The 15,605-nt window shown below is 56.6% G+C and overlaps 2 protein-coding genes across 2 annotated transcripts in view; one reads left to right on the top strand and one right to left on the bottom strand.

Moving 5' to 3' along the window:
- The window catches only part of LOC135272910 (histidine-rich glycoprotein-like), a 68,377-nt gene that overhangs the window by 8,818 nt on the left and 43,954 nt on the right, over positions 1-15,605 (bottom strand). The gene's annotated exons all lie outside the window — the stretch shown is intronic.
- The window catches only part of LOC135272911 (DNA polymerase epsilon catalytic subunit A-like), a 37,474-nt gene continuing 22,159 nt past the window's right edge, over positions 291-15,605 (top strand). Inside the window, exons 1-3 of the mRNA XM_064371615.1 lie at positions 291-397; positions 2,709-2,850; positions 3,313-3,393. Coding sequence (XP_064227685.1) covers positions 291-397; positions 2,709-2,850; positions 3,313-3,393 — 330 coding nt within the window. The remainder of the gene's footprint in view (positions 398-2,708; positions 2,851-3,312; positions 3,394-15,605) is intronic.

The raw sequence follows: 15,605 nt of genomic DNA on the forward strand, positions 1-15,605 counted from the left end.
CCCCGCCGGGCGCCGGCTCCCATTGGAGCGCTGCAGGGGGCGGGCGAGGGGCGGGGCGCGCCTCTTGATTGACGGCGCGCGCCTCTTGATTGACGGCGCGCGCCTCTTGATTGACGGCGCGCGCCTCTTGATTGACGGCGCGCGCCTCTTGATTGACGGCGCGCGCCTCTTGATTGACGGCGCGCGCCTCTTGATTGACGGCGCGCGCCTCTTGATTGACGGCGCGCGCCTCTTGATTGACGGCGCGCGCCTCTTGATTGACGGCGGCACTTTCGGCTCTCGCGAGACTGATGGGAGCGCGCCAAATTCCTCCTGCGAAGCAGAGGTCGATCGCCGGCGGCTCCAGGAGCGGAGGGCGGCGACGCGCGGACCCGGGCGCGGACGGCGAGGCCGGCAGGTGAGGGGCGCTCTCCTGAGGCCCTCGGGCCGGCCCTGCCGAGGGTGCGGTGGAGCCGGGCGCGGGTGGCGCCGCCGAGGCGAGGGGGAGGCCGGGGTCCCGCAGCCGCCCCCTCTCGCCGCGCCTGACCGGGGTGGAGCGGCGCGCCCGGACCGCCGGCGGAGGGACCTGGGGCGGGGCGGAGGCTCCGCGGAAGTAGCTTCTCCGCGGGGGAACGAGGCGGGCCGCGCGGTCTTCCCCTGCTCGGCTCTTCCTGAGGCGTTTCGGGCCTCGCCTGGCGCGCAGCTGCGTTTGGGGCCTGCCGCGCGGCGGGGGCGGTGCGAGCTGCGGGAGCGGGGCCAGGCCCTGCGGGGCGGACGCGCGGCGGGTGGGGGCCGGGACCCCGCCTGGAGGCGCAGCGCTGGGGGAGGCCGCGGCGGGCGGATCGCTGGAGCCTAGGATCCTGTCCCGGCGACACCCTTTCTCCTCTGTTTGATTACTTTATTTTTTTGGAGACGGAGTCCTGCCCCCTCACCCAGCCTAGTGTTTATTATTATTATTGGTGGGGGGACACAGTGCAGCCCTGTCGCCCAGGCTGGAGCGCAGAGGCGCGATCTCGGCTCCCTGCAGCCTCCGCTCCCGGGTTCAAGCGATTCTCTTGCCTCAGCCTCCCGAGTAGCTGGGGTGACAGGCGCGCGCCATCATGCCGGCTGAATTTTGTAGTTTTAGTAGAAACGGGGTTTCGCCATGTTGTCCAGGCCGGTCTCGAACGCCTGACCTCAGGTGATCCGCCCGCCTCGGCCTCCCAAAGTGCTGGATTACAGGCGTGAGCCACCGCGCCCAGCCCTTCTCTTCTAAAAAGAAGAAAAATTAGCGAGGCTGGTGGCGTGCGCGTGAAGTCATGGCTATTAATTCTCGGAGGCCGAGGCCGGAGGTTCACCTGAGCCCCGCAGGTCGAGGCTGCTGTGAGCTGGGATCGCGCCACAGCCCTCCAGCCTGAGCGAGGGAGCCAGACCGTCTTAAAAAAAAAAATAGAAAAACGGTAAGACGCGGCTGCTCGGTGGCCAGAGCAAACGGTAAACATGACGGAGGCCTGGCCTTCTGCCATAAGCAGAAAACGTGTAAGAATGCGAAGGCTTTTACGGACACTTAGCTGAACAAAATTCTTCACGGAGGAGAAACCGAGTGGTGAGGATCCCTGACGGCTGTCGTGCTAATCACTGCCTATCCTTAGCCCCGTTTGGTCCTCAGGCAAGCCCCGGAGAGGTAGGTGTCCTTAGTATCTACAGTGTGTGCCGGAACGTGGAGCTCAGGGACGCGCACTGGCTGCTCTGGTTCGGGGTGCAGGACGTGCCCCCACCTACTGCACTCCACTGCCCTGCCCCGAGCTCGGTGACAGCCTCCAGGCAGGGGATATTGAGTGCCGGCTTTTAACTTGCGTGCTTTACGTGGGTTAACTCCTCTCGTCTTTAAAACAGCCCCAGGAGGCGGTGGGTGGTAGATGTGCCTGCATTTTTTCTGTGAAATGGGGACACCAGTGGCCTCCCTCGTAGGGGTTGTCATGAAAACTGAATGAGAGTGTATGTGGAGTACTGGGACGATGGATATAGTAACCCGTGAACTGCTCTCTGTCTGTCTGTTATCCCCATTTTTCCGATGTTTTACTGTTGCTGGTTTAAAAGTCAGATACACGGCTCAGAAAAAACAGTTTTGGGAGGAAATATGGTCCCAGTGAACAGTTTTCTAGTCCACTGAATCCAACGTATATTAATAATATATAAATATACATAATCGTGATTACTGTTTATGTTAGTATTCTGGTTATAAAGTTGAACAGGTTTTGAAGGGCCTGCCCTAATTGTATTTTTCCCATGAGTCCTTTCATTTTAATGTGCCTTTTTGCCAGACTTGGGGTTTTTCAGGAATACATATCTGAAACACACTAGGTGGGTTCAGTGTTGCAGAAGTAGGTGGGATTGGCCAGGCATGGTAGCTTACCCCCTGTAATCCTAGCACTTTGGAATTCCAATGTGGGCAGATCACCTGAGGTCAGGAGTTCAAGACCAGCCTGGCCAACATGGTGAAACCCCATCTCCACTAAAAAATACAAAAATTAGTCAGGTGTGGTGCGGGCACCTGTAATCCCAGCTACTTGGGAGGCCAAGGCAGGAGAAGCTCTTGAACCTGGTAGGCGGAGGTTGCGGCAAGCCAAGACCGTGCCGCTGCACTCCAGCCTGGGGGACAGAGTGAGACTCTGTCTCAAAAAAAAGAAAAGAGAGAGAAGTAGGTGGCATTTCAAACTGTAACCACTGGGTTCCTTTCTTTCACTCAGGGATGATGGCCCCACTTCCTCAGTCTCTGCACTCAAGCGCCTGGAACGGAGTCAGTGGACGGATAAGATGGATTTGCGGTTTGGTTTTGAACGGCTGAAGGAGCCTGGTGAGAAGACAGGCTGGCTCATTAACATGCATCCCGTAAGCACTGGCGCTTTCCCTTGGTCCTTCTCCCTCCCAGGGGTGTGGCTGTATTCCTTCTTGTCATAGCATGGTCCTTGTCCAAAGTGGGACCCATGGGGGGACTTGTCTGGTGAATCAGTAGGGAGATGTGATGGCTCCCAGCTCTCCTCCTTTCCTCTTTAACATCATTGAGGGCCACAAAGAAGTCAGTGTGAGAAGCCGGAGGTGATGGCCCTTGCTTTTAGCCATCATAATAAAGCTTTCAAGGATTATGAGGGAGAAATTCCAAGAAATCCCCATTTGGAGGCTCTTACGATGTGGTTCTTTTGAATAAGGTGGTAGTGTTAATGTAGGGGTGGAATAAAGACCTAGATGAGGGGATTTGTTTCTGAAGTGCTCAGTTTCCCAAAAGGTCGGAGGAAAAGGGTCCTGACACTGTGTAGAGGACGATTGTGCCTATGTTGGTCAATTCTCTCGTAGACCGAGATTTTAGATGAAGATAAACGCTTAGTCAGTGCGGTGGATTACTACTTCATTCAAGATGACGGAAGCAGATTTAAGGTAAGCCCGAGAAGCTAAAACCCACTTGCAGCGAGCAGCTGGATCCAAAATGAGGGGTGTTCATTTAACTCTGTGACTGTCAGGGAGGTCGTGGGAGGCTTCTAGTGCACAGCTGCCCATAGCCCACCAAAACTCAGGCCCCTGGAGGCCCCATCAGTCACCATTTAAGATGTCCTGAGAGAGATCAGTTTAGGAAGACTCTGAATGGTGAGCAGTATTGCGTCTTAGATTCTTGCCCCATGGTAAGTGCACATCCTGACGTCCTGTTATGCTTTACGAGCTACCAAGGTCAAGGCTACCCTGGCTCTAGGCTGTTCATGGACTGACTGTAGGAGCAAGCAGTCTGTTTTCATTTTTCTCTCCTTTTTTTTTTTTCTCATTAAAAAAAAAAAAAAAAAAACCCGGCCTGTGGTTGGGACTCATCACAGCTTTCACTGCGGCCTGGCTCTGTCTCCCCGTCCGCGTCTTTCCCGGCACAGCCACTCCCGCTCCCCGGCGGTGTGAAATGGGGAGCTGTGCCCCAGAGCGCCGCCTGCTGGAGAGAAGTGAACTTTCTTCCTCAACCTGGTTCCAAAGTCCCAGGGAAGGGCCCTGATTGGCTTTAACAGCAGTTTTATTGAGATATGTACAATGCGCGTATATGACTCACCCATTTAAAGTGTAAGATTCGGAGGTTTTAGTGATCGTTTTTAAGAGTTGTAAAACTGGCCAGGTGACGTGGCTCATGCCTATCATCCCAGCACTTTGGGAGGCTGAGGTGGGAGGATCACAAGGTCAGGAGATCGAGACCAGCCTGAACACGGTGAAACCCCGTCTCTACTAAAAATACAAAAATTAACCAGGCGTGGTGGCAGATGCCTGTAATCCCAGCTACTCAGGAGGCTGAGGCACAAGAATTGCTTGAACCCGGGAGGCGGAGGTGGCTGTGAGCCGAGATCACGCCACCGCACCCCAGCCTGGGCGACGGAGCGAGACGCCGTCTCAAACAAACTACAAGAGTCATAAAATACATGCAGCGTCAAACATGCCATTGCATCCATACTGAATGTGCCTGGAGCGGCCTCACTCCCAATCGCACTGTTGCTCCCTCGCGGCCGCCACTGTTTCTGAACCTTTTCGTTGCCCCAAAGAGAAACCTGGAGCTGTCAGGCAGTAACTCTCCGTCCGTTCTCCTCAGCCCCCGCCAGCGACGGATACCTTTTTGGTTTCCGGCACTCTTTGGGACGAACTCATGCTGAAAACCACTGTCTTTCTCTGACGTTCTAATTTAATTGGTCCTCCTGCATTTCATCTGGCAACTTAGAGTGGGGGACATCAGCCACCAAATCCTCCTCAACACAGGCTGCTGCTTTGGCCCAGCTCAAGGGGCTGTGAAATGAGACCTGGGTGAGCACAGGGTCCACACGGTGGAGGGGCAGGGCCGGGGAGGGTCCTCCTGGGATGGGGTGAGACAGTGGTCCAGCGTGGGGGGGGCAGGGCCGGGGAGAGTCCTGCTGGGACGGGGTGAGACAGTGGACCAGGGTGGGGGGGACAGGGCCGGGGAGGGTCGTCCTGGGATGCGGTGAGACAGTGGTCCAGCGTGGGGTGGGGGACAGGGCCGGGGAGGGTCCTCCTTGGATGGGGTGAGACAGTGGTCCATCATGGGGGCACAGCTGCGGAGGGTCCTCCTGGGACAGGGGTGAGAGAGTGGACCAGCATGGGGTGCGGGACAGGGTCGGGGAGGGTCCTCCTGGGATGGGGTGAGACAGTGATCCAGCGTGGCGGGGCAGGGCCGGGGACGGTCCTACTGGGACGGGATGAGACAGTGGACCAGGGTTGGGGGGCCGGGGCCAGGGAGGGTCGTCCTGGGATGGGGTGAGACAGTGGTCCATCATGGGGGCAGAGCTGGGGAGGGTCCTCCTGGGACAGAGCTGAGACAGTGGACCAGCGTGGGGTGCGGGACAGGGTCGGGGAGGGTCCTCCTGGGATGGGGTGAGACAGTGGTCCATCATGGGGGCAGAGCTGGGGAGGGTCCTCCTGGGACAGAGCTGAGACAGTGGACCAGCATGGGGTGCGGGACAGGGTCGGGGAGGGTCCTACTGGGATGAGGTGAGACAGTGGTCCAGCGTAGAGGGGCAGGGCAGGGGAGGGTCCTGCTGGGACAGGGTGAGACAGTGGACCAGGGTGGGAGGGCCGGGGCCAGGGAGGTTCCTCCTGGGATGCGATGAGACAGTGGTCCAGCGTGGGGTGGGGAAAGGGCCAGGGAGGTTCCTCCTGGGATGGGGTGAGACAGTGCTCCAGCGTGGGGTGGGGGACAGGGTCGGGGAGGGTCCTCCTGGGATGGGGTGAGACAGTGGTCCAGCGTAGTGGGTAGGGCCGGGAAGGGTCCTGCTGCGACGGGGTGAGACAGTGGGCCAGTGTGGTGGGGACAGGGACGGGAAGGGTCCTCCTGGGATGGGGTGAGACAGTGGTCCAGCGTGGGGTGGAGGACAGGGCTGGGGAGGGTCCTCCTGGGATGGGGTGAGACAGTGGTCCAGCATGGGGTGGGGGACAGGGCCGGGGAGGGTCCTGTTGGGACGGGGTGAGACAGTTGACCAGGGTGGGGAGGCCGGGGCCAGGGAGGGTCCTCCTGGGATGGGGTGAGACAGTGGTTCATCATGCGAGCAGAGCTGGGGAGGGTCCTCCTGGGACAGAGGTGAGACAGTGGACCAGCGTGGGGCGGGGGACAGGACCGGGGAGGGTCCTTCTGGGATGGGGTGAGACAGTGGTCCTTCATGGGGGCAGAGCTTGGGTGGGTCCTCCTGGGACAGGGGTGAGACAGTGGATGAGCACAGTGTGCGGTACAGGGTCGGCGAGGGTCCTCCTGGGATGGGGTGAGACAGTGGTCCAGCGTAGGGGGGCAGGGCCAGGGAAGGTCCTGCTGGGACGGGGTCAGACTGTGTACCAGCGTGGGGTGGGGGACAGGGTCGGGGAGAGTCCCCCTGGGATGGGGTGAGACAGTGGTCCAGGGTGGGGGGCCAGGGCCAGGGAGGGTCCTGCTGGGATTCGGTGAAACAGTTGACCAGGGTGGGGGGCCGGGGCCAGGGAGGGTCCTCCTGGGATGGGGTGAGACAGTGGACCAGCATGGGGTGCGGGACAGGGTCAGGGAGGGTCCTCCTGGGATGGGGTGAGACAGTGGACCAGCATGGGGTGCGGGACAGGGTCAGGGAGGGTCCTCCAGGGATGGGGTGAGACAGTGGACCAGCATGGGGTGCGGGACAGGGTCGGGGAGGGTCCTCCAGGGATGGGGTGAGACAGTGGACCAGCATGGGGTGCGGGACAGGGTCGGGGAGGGTCCTCCTGGGATGGGGTGAGACAGTGGACCAGCATGGGGTGCGGGACAGGGTCGGGGAGGGTCCTCCAGGGATGGGGTGAGACAGTGGACCAGCATGGGGTGAGGGACAGGGTCGGGGAGGGTCCTCCTGGGATGGGGTGAGACAGTGGACCAGTATGGAGTGCGGGACAGGGTCGGGGAGGGTCCTCCTGGGATGGGGTGCGACTGGACCAGTGTGAGGGGGGCAGGGCTGGGGAGGGTCCTATTGGGACGGGGTGAGACAGTTGACCAGGGTGGGGAGGCCGGGGCCAGGGAGGGTCCTCCTGGTATGGGGTGAGACACTGTTTCATCATGCAGTCAGAGCAGGGGAGCATCCTCCTTGGACAGAGGTGAGACAGTGGACCAGTGTCGGGTGCGGGACAGGGTCGGGGAGGGTCTTCCTGGGATGGGGTGAGACAGTGGTCCTTCATGGGGGCAGAGCTTGGGAGGGTCCTCCTGGGATGGGGTGAGACAGTGGACCAGCATGGGGTGCGGGACAGGGTCCGGGAGGGTCCTCCTGGGATGGGGTGAGACAGTGGTCCAGTGTGGGGGGGCAAGGCTGGCGAGGGTCCTATTGGGACGGGGTGAGACAGTTGACCAGGGTGGGGAGGCCGGGGCCAGGGAGGGTCCTCCTGGGATGGGGTGAGACACTGGTTCATCATGCGGGCAGAGCTGGGGAGGGTCCTCCTGGGACAGAGGTGAGACAGTGGACCAGCGTGGGGTGCAGGACAGGGTCGGGGAGGGTCTTCCTGGGATGGGGTGAGACAGTGGTCCATCATGGGGGCAGAGCTTGGGAGAGTCCTCCTGGGATGGGGTGAGACAGTGGTCCATCATGGGTGAGAGAGTGTTCCAGCGTGGGATGGGGGACAGGGCCGGGGAGGGTTCTCCTGGGATGGGGTGAGGCAGTGGTCCAAAATGTGGGCAAAGCTGGGGGCGGTCCTCTTGGGACGGGCGTGAGACAGTGGACCAGCATGGCGTGCGGGACAGGGTCCGGGAGGGTCCTCCTGGGATGGAGTCCAGGGGGAAACGGTGCGGGGGTGGGCAGGAGGAGACCAGGGACGGCGAGCCGGTCCCGGCGGGGGAGTCCCGGGGCAATAGGTGCGGGATGGGGGCAGGAGGAGACCAGGGACAGGGAGCCGGTCCCGGCGGGGAAGTCCAGGGGCAAACGGTGCGGTGGGGGCAGCAGGAAACAAGGGAGGGCGAGCGGGTTCCCGCGGGAGAGTCCAGGGGCAATCGGTGCGTGGGAGGGCAGGAGGAGACCAGGGTCCGCGAGCCGTTCACGGCGGGGGAGTCCAGGGGCAAACGGTGCGTCGGCGGTCAGGAGGAGAACAGGCCTGGCGAGGCGGTCCGGGCGGCGCAGCTCAGGGTCAAAGGCTGCGGGAGGGGCAGGAGGAGACCAGGGACGGCAAGCCGTTCCCGGCGGGGGGGATTTCAGGGGCAATCGGTGCGGTGGGGAGCAGGAGGAGACCAGGCACGGCGAGCCGGTCCCGGCGGGGGTGTCCAGGGGCAAATGGTGCGGGGGGGCGGGTCAGGAGGAGACCAGCGACAGGGAGCCGGTCCGGGCGGGGGAGTCCAGGGGCAAACGGTCCGGGGGGTGCAGGAGAAGACCAGGGACTGCGAGCCAGCTCCTGCCCGGGAGTCCAGGGGCAAATGGTGCGTGCTTGGCAGGAGGAGACCAGGGACGGTGAACCGGTCCCGGCGGAGGAGTCCAGGGGAAAACGGTGCGGGAGTGGCAGGAGGAGACCAGGGAACCCTAGCGAATCCCCACGGGGGAGTCCAGGGGCAAAAGGTGCCGGAGTGGCAGTAGGAGACCAGGGACGGTGAACCGGTTCCAGCGGGGGAATCCAGGGTCAAATGGTGCGGTGGGGGGGGGGTGGGGCAAGGAGGAGACCAGGGACAGGGAGCCGGTCCCGGCAGGGGAGTCCAGGGGCAAACGGTGCGTGGGGTGGGGGGGGGGGCAGGAGGAGACCAGGGACAGCGAGGCGGTCTCGGCGGGGGAGTCCAGGGGCAAACGGTGCGGGGGTGGCAGGAGGAGACCAGGGAACCCTAGTGGATCCCCACGGGGGAGTCCAGGACCAAAAGGTGCTGGGGTGGCAGCAGGAGACCAGAGACGTCGAGCCTGTCCCCACGGGGGAATCCAGGGCAAACGGTGCGAGGGGAGGCAGGAGGAGAACAGGGACCGCGAGGCCGGGAGTCCAGGGGCAAACGGCGCGGGGGGGTGCAGGAGGAGTCCAGGGACGGCGAACCGGTCCCGGCGGGGGAGTCCAGGGGCAAACCGTGCTTGGGGGGCAGGAGGAGACCAGGAAGGCGAGCCGTTCCCGGCGTGGGAGTCTCGGGGCAAAAGGTGCGGGGTGGGGGCAGGAGGAGACCAGGGACAGGGAGCCGGTCCCGGCGGGGGAGTCCAGGGGCAAACGGTGCCGGGGGGGCAGCAGGAAACAAGGGAGGGCGAGCGGGTTCCCGCGGGAGAGTCCAGGGGCAATCGGTGCGGCGGGGGTCAGGAGGAGAACAGGCCTGGAGAGGCGGTCCGTGCGGCGCAGCCCAGGGTCAAAGGCTGCGGGAGGGGCAGGAGGAGACCAGGGACGGCAAGCCCTTCCCGGCGGGGGGGATTTCAGGGGCAATCGGTGCGGGGAGGGGGGAACAGGAGGAGACCAGGCACGGCGAGCCGATCCCGGCGGGGCTGTCCAGGGGCAAATGGTGCGGGGAGCGGGCCATGAGGAGACCAGCGAAATAAATAGCCAGATAGCCACGCATGGTGTCTCACACCTGTAGTCCCAGGTACTCAGGAAATAAATAGCAGATAGCCAGGCATGGTGTCTCACACCTGTAATCCCAGCTACTCAGGAAATAAATAGCCAGATAGCCACGCATGGTGTCTCACGCCTGTAGTCCCAGCAACTCAGGAAATAAATAGCCAGATAGCCAGGCATGTTGTCTCACACATGAAGTCCCAGCTACTAAGGAAATAAATGGCCAGATAGCCAGGCATAGTGTCTCACAACTGTAGTCGCAGCTACTCAGGAAATAAATAGCAGATTGCCAGTCATGGTGTCTCACACCTGTAGTCCCAGGTACTCAGGAAAAATATAGCAGATAGCCAGGCATGCCGTCTCACGCCTGTAGTCCCTGCTACTCAGCAAATAAATAGCAGATAGCCAGGCATGGTGTTTCACACCTGTAGTCCCAGCTACTCAGGAAATAAATAGCTGATAGCCAGGCATGGTGTCTCACACCTGTAGTCCCAGGTACTCAGGACATAAATAGACAAATAGCCAGGCATGGTGCCTCACACCTGTAGTCCCAGATTCTCAGGAAATAAATAGCCAGATAGCCAGGCATGGTGTCTCACACCTGTAGCCCCAGTTACTCTGCAAATAAATAGCCAAATAGCCACACATGGTGTCTCACGCCTGTAGTCCCAGCTACTCAGGAAATAAATACCCAGATAGCCAGGCATGGTGTCTCACACATGTAGTCCCAGCTATTCAGGAAATAAAAAGCCAGATAGCCAGGCATGGTGTCTCACACCTGTAGTCTCAGGTACTCAAGAAATAAATAGCAGATAGCCAGGCATGGTGTCTCACATCTGTAGTCCCCGCTACTCAGGAAAAATATAGCAGATAGCCAGGCATGCTGTCTCACACCTCTATTCCCCGGTACTCAGGAAATAAATAGCTATTAGCCAGGCATGGTGTCTCACACCTGTAGTCCCAGCTACTCCAGAAATAAATAGCCAGATAGCCAGGCATGTTGTCTCACACCTGTCGTCCCAGGTACTCAGGAAATAAATAGCCAGATAGCCAGGCATGGTGTCTCAAACCTGTAGTCCCAGCTACTCAGGAAATAAATAGCGCGATATCCAGGCATGGTGTCTCACACATGCAGTGCCAGCTACTCAGAAAATAAATAGCAGAGAACAAGGTATACTGTCTCACACCTGTAGTCCCAGCTATTGAGGAAATAGAAAGATAGTCAGGCATGGTGCCTCACACCTATAGTCCCAGGTACTCAGGAAATAAATAGCAGATATTCAGGCATGCTGTCTCACACCTGTAGTCTCAGCTACTCAGGAAATAAATAGCCAGATAGCTGGGTATGGTGTCTCACACCTGTAGTCCCAGATACTCATGAAATAAATGGCCAGATAGCCAGGAAAGGTGTCTCACACCTGTAGTCCTAGCTACTCAGGAAATAAATAGCCAGATAGCCAGGTATGGTGTCTCACACCTGTAGACCCAGCTACTCAGGAAATAAATAGCCGATAGCCAGGCATGGTGTCCCACACCTGTAGTCCCAGCTAATCAGGAAATAAAACGCCAGAAAACCAGGCATGGTGTCTCAGATCTGTAGTCCCAGCTGCTCAGGAAATAAATAGAGAGAGAGCCAGGCATGGTGTCTCACACCTGTAGTCCCAGCTACTCAGGAAATAAATAGCAGATAGCCAGGCATGAAGTCTCACATCTGTAGTCCAACCTAATCAGGAAATATATAGCAGAGAGCCAGGCATGGTGTCTCACAGCTGTAGTCCCAGCTAATCAGGAAATAAATAGCCAGATAGCCAGGCATGGTGTCTCACACATGTATTCCCAGCTACGCAGGAAATAAACAGCCAGATAGCCAGACATGGTGTGTCACACCTGTAGTCCTACCTACTCAGGAAATAAATAACCAGATAGCCACGCATGGTGTCTCTCACCTGTAGTCCCAGCTACTCAGGAAATGAACAGCCACATAGCCAGGCATGGTGTCTCACACCTGTAGTCCCAGCTACTCAGGAAATATGTAGCCAGATAGCCAGGCATGGTGTCTCACACCTGTAGTCCCAGCTACTCAGGAAATAAATAGCAGATAGCCAGGCATGGTGTCTCACAACTGTAGTCCCAGCTACTCAGGAAATAGGCAGCCAGATAGCCAGGCATGGTGTCTCAAACCTGTAGTCCCAGCTACTCCGGAAATAAATAGCCAGATAGCCAGGCATGGTGTCTCACACCTGTCGTCCCAGGTACTCAGGAAATAAATACCCAGATAGCCAGGCATGATGTCTCACACATGGAGTCTGAGGTAATCAGGAAATAAATAGCCAGATAGCCAGGCATGCTGTCTCACACCTGTTGTTCAAGCTACTTAGGAAATAAATAGCCAGATAACCCGGCATGGTGTCTCACACCTGGAGTCTCAGTTATTCAGGAAATAAATAGCCAGATAACCCGGCATGGTGTCTCACACCTGGAGTCTCAGTTACTCAGGAAATAAATAGCAGAGAGCCAGGCATGCTGTCTCACACCTGTAGTACCAGCTATTCAGGAAATAAACAGCCAGATAGCCAGGTATGGTGTCTCACACCTGTAGTCTCAGCTACTGATGAAATAAATGGCAGATAGACAGGCATGGTGTCTCACATCTGTAATCCCAGCTACTCAGGAAATAAATAGCCCGATATCCAGGCATGGTGTCTCACACATGCAGTGCCAGCTACTCAGAAAATAAATATCAGAGAGCAAGGTATACTGTCTCACAACTGTAGTCCCAGCTACTTAGGATATAAATAGCCGATAGCCAGGCATGCTGTCTCACACCTGTAGTCTCAGCTACTCAGGAAATAAATAGCCAGATAGCTGGGTATGGTGTCTCACACTTGTAGTGCCAGATACTCATGAAATAAACAGCCAGATAGCCAGGAATGGTGTCTCACACCTGTAGTCCTAGCTACTCAGGAAATAAATAGCCAGATAGCCAGGTATGGTGTCTTACACCTGTAGTCCCAGCTACTCAGGAAATGAACAGCCAGATAGCCAGGCATGGTGTCTCACACCTGTAGTCACAGACACTCAGGAAATATGTAGCCAGATAGCCAGGCATGGTGTCTCACACCTGTAGTCCCAGCTACTCAGGAAATAAACAGCCAGATAGCCAGACATGGTGTCTCACACCTGTAGTCCTACCTACTCAGGAAATAAATAGCCAGATAGCCAGGCATGGTGTCTCACACCTGTAGTCTCAGCTACTCAGGAAATATATAGCCAGATAGCCAGGCATGGTGTCTCACACCTGTAGTCGCAGCTACTCAGGAAATGAACAGCCAGATAGCCAGGCATGGTGTCTCACACCTCTATTCCCCGGTACTCAGGAAATAAATAGCAGATAGCCAGGCATGGTGTCTCACACCTGTAGTCCCAGCTACTGAGGAAATAAGCAGCCAGATAGCCAGGCATGGTGTCTCAAACCTGTAGTCCCAGCTACTCCGGAAATAAATAGCCAGATAGCCAGGCATGGTGTCTCACACCTGTCGTCCCAGATTCTCAGGAAATAAATAGCCAGATAGCCAGGAATGGTGTCTCACACCTATAGTCCCAGCTACTCAGGACATAAATAGCCAGATAGCCAGGTATGTTGTCTCACACAAGTAGTCCCAGGTACTCAGGAAATAAATGGCCAGATAGCCAGGCATGGTGTCTCACACCTGTAGTCCCAGGTACTCCGGAAAAATATAGCAGATAGCCAGGCATGCCGTCTCACGCCTGTAGTCCCTGCTACTCAGCAAATAAATAGCAGATAGCCAGGCATGGTGTTTCACACCTGTAGTCCCAGCTACTCAGGCAATAAATAGCTGATAGCCAGGCATGGTGTCTCACACCTGTAGTCCCAGGTACTCAGGACATAAATAGCCAAATAGCCAGGCATGGTGCCTCACACCTGTAGTCCCAGCTACTCAGGAAATTAATAGCCAAATAGCCACGCATGGTGTCTCACACCTGTCGTCCCAGATTCTCAGGAAATAAATAACCAGATAGCCAGGAATGGTGTCTCACATCTGTAGTCCCAGCTACTCAGGAAAAATATAGCAGATAGCCAGGCATGGTGTCTCAGACCTGTAGTCCCAGCTACTCAGGAAATAAATAGAAGATACCCAGGCATGATGTCTCACATCTGTAGTCCAACCTAATCAGGAAATATATAGCAGAGAGCCAGGCATGGTGTCTCACAGCTGTAGTCCCAGCTACTCAGGAAATGAACAGCCAGATAGACAGGCATGCTGTCTCACACCTGTAGTCCCAGCTACTCAGGAAATAAATAGCCAGATAGCCAGGCATGGTGTGTCACACATGTATTCCCAGCTACTCAGGAAATAAACAGCCAGATAGCCAGACATGGTGTCTCACACCTGTAGTCCTACCTACTCAGGAAATAAATAGCCAGATAGCCAGGCATGGTGTCTCTCACCTGTAGTCCCAGCTACTCAGGAAATGAACAGCCACATAGCCAGGCATGGTGTCTCACACCTGTAGTCCCAGCTACTCAGGAAATATGTAGCCAGATAGCCAGGCATGGTGTCTCACACCTGTAGTCCCAGCAACTCAGGAAATAAATAGCAGATAGCCAGGCATGGTGTCTCACACCTGTAGACCCAGCTAGTCAGGAAATAAACAGCCAGATAGCCAGGCATGGTGTCTAACACCTCTACTCCCCGGTAATCAGGAAATAAATAGCAGATATCCAGGCATGGTGTCTCACACCTGTAGTCCCAGCTACTCAGGAAATAAATAGAAGATACCCAGGCATGATGTCTCACATCTGTAGTCCAACCTAATCAGGAAATATATAGCAGAGAGCCAGGCATGGTGTCTCTCACCTGTAGTCCCAGCTACTCAGGAAATGAACAGCCACATAGCCAGGCATGGTGTCTCACACCTGTAGTCCCAGCTACTCAGGAAATATGTAGCCAGATAGCCAGGCATGGTGTCTCACACCTGTAGTCCCAGCAACTCAGGAAATAAATAGCAGATAGCCAGGCATGGTGTCTCACACCTGTAGACCCAGCTAGTCAGGAAATAAACAGCCAGATAGCCAGGCATGGTGTCTAACACCTCTACTCCCCGGTAATCAGGAAATAAATAGCAGATATCCAGGCATGGTGTCTCACACCTGTAGTCCCAGCTACTCAGGAAATAAGCAGCCAGATAGCCAGGCATGGTGTCTCAAACCTGTAGTCCCAGCTACTCCGGAAATAAATAGCCAGACAGCCAGGCATGTTGTCTCACACCTGTCGTCCCAGGTACTCAGGAAATAAATAGCCAGATAGCCAGGCATGGTGTCTCACACCTGTAGTCCCAGCTACTCAGGAAATAAATACCCAGATAGCCAGGCATGATGTCTCACACATGGAGTCAGAGCTAATCAGGAAATAAATAGCCAGATAGCCAGGCATGCTGTCTCACACCTGTTGCTCAAGCTACTTAGGAAATAAATAGCCAGATAACCCAGCATGGTGTCTCACACCTGGAGTCCCAGTTATTCAGGAAATAAATAGCAGAGAGCCAGGCATGCTGTCTCACACCTGTAGTACCAGCTATTCAGGAAATAAATAGCCAGATAGCCAGGCATGCTGTCTCACACCTGTAGTCCCAGCTACTCAGGAAATAAACAGCCAGATAGCCAGGTATGGTGTCTCACACCTGTAGTCTCAGCTACTGATGAAATAAATGGCAGATAGACAGGCATGGTGTCTCACATCTGTAATCCCAGCTACTCAGGAAATAAATAGCCCGATATCCAGGCATGGTGTCTCACACATGCAGTGCCAGCTACTCAGAAAATAAATAGCAGAGAGCAAGGTATATTGTCTCACACCTGTAGTCCCAGCTACTCAGGAAATAAATAGCAGATAGCCAGGCATGCTGTCTCACACCTGTAGTCTCAGCTACTCAGGAAATAAATAGCCAGATAGCTGGGTATGGTGTCTCACACCTGTAGTCCCAGATACTCATGAAATAAATAGCCAGATAGCCAGGTATGGTGTCTCACACCTGTAGTCCAAGCTACTCAGGAAATAAGCAGCCAGATAGCCAGGCATGGTGTCTCAAACCTGTAGTCCCAAGTACTCCGA

This window comes from Aotus nancymaae, unplaced genomic scaffold, assembly GCF_030222135.1.
Source record: "Aotus nancymaae isolate 86718 unplaced genomic scaffold, 86718_ANA_hifiasm-v0.15.2.pri h1tg000145l, whole genome shotgun sequence".
Classification (NCBI taxonomy): Eukaryota; Metazoa; Chordata; class Mammalia; order Primates; family Aotidae; genus Aotus; species Aotus nancymaae.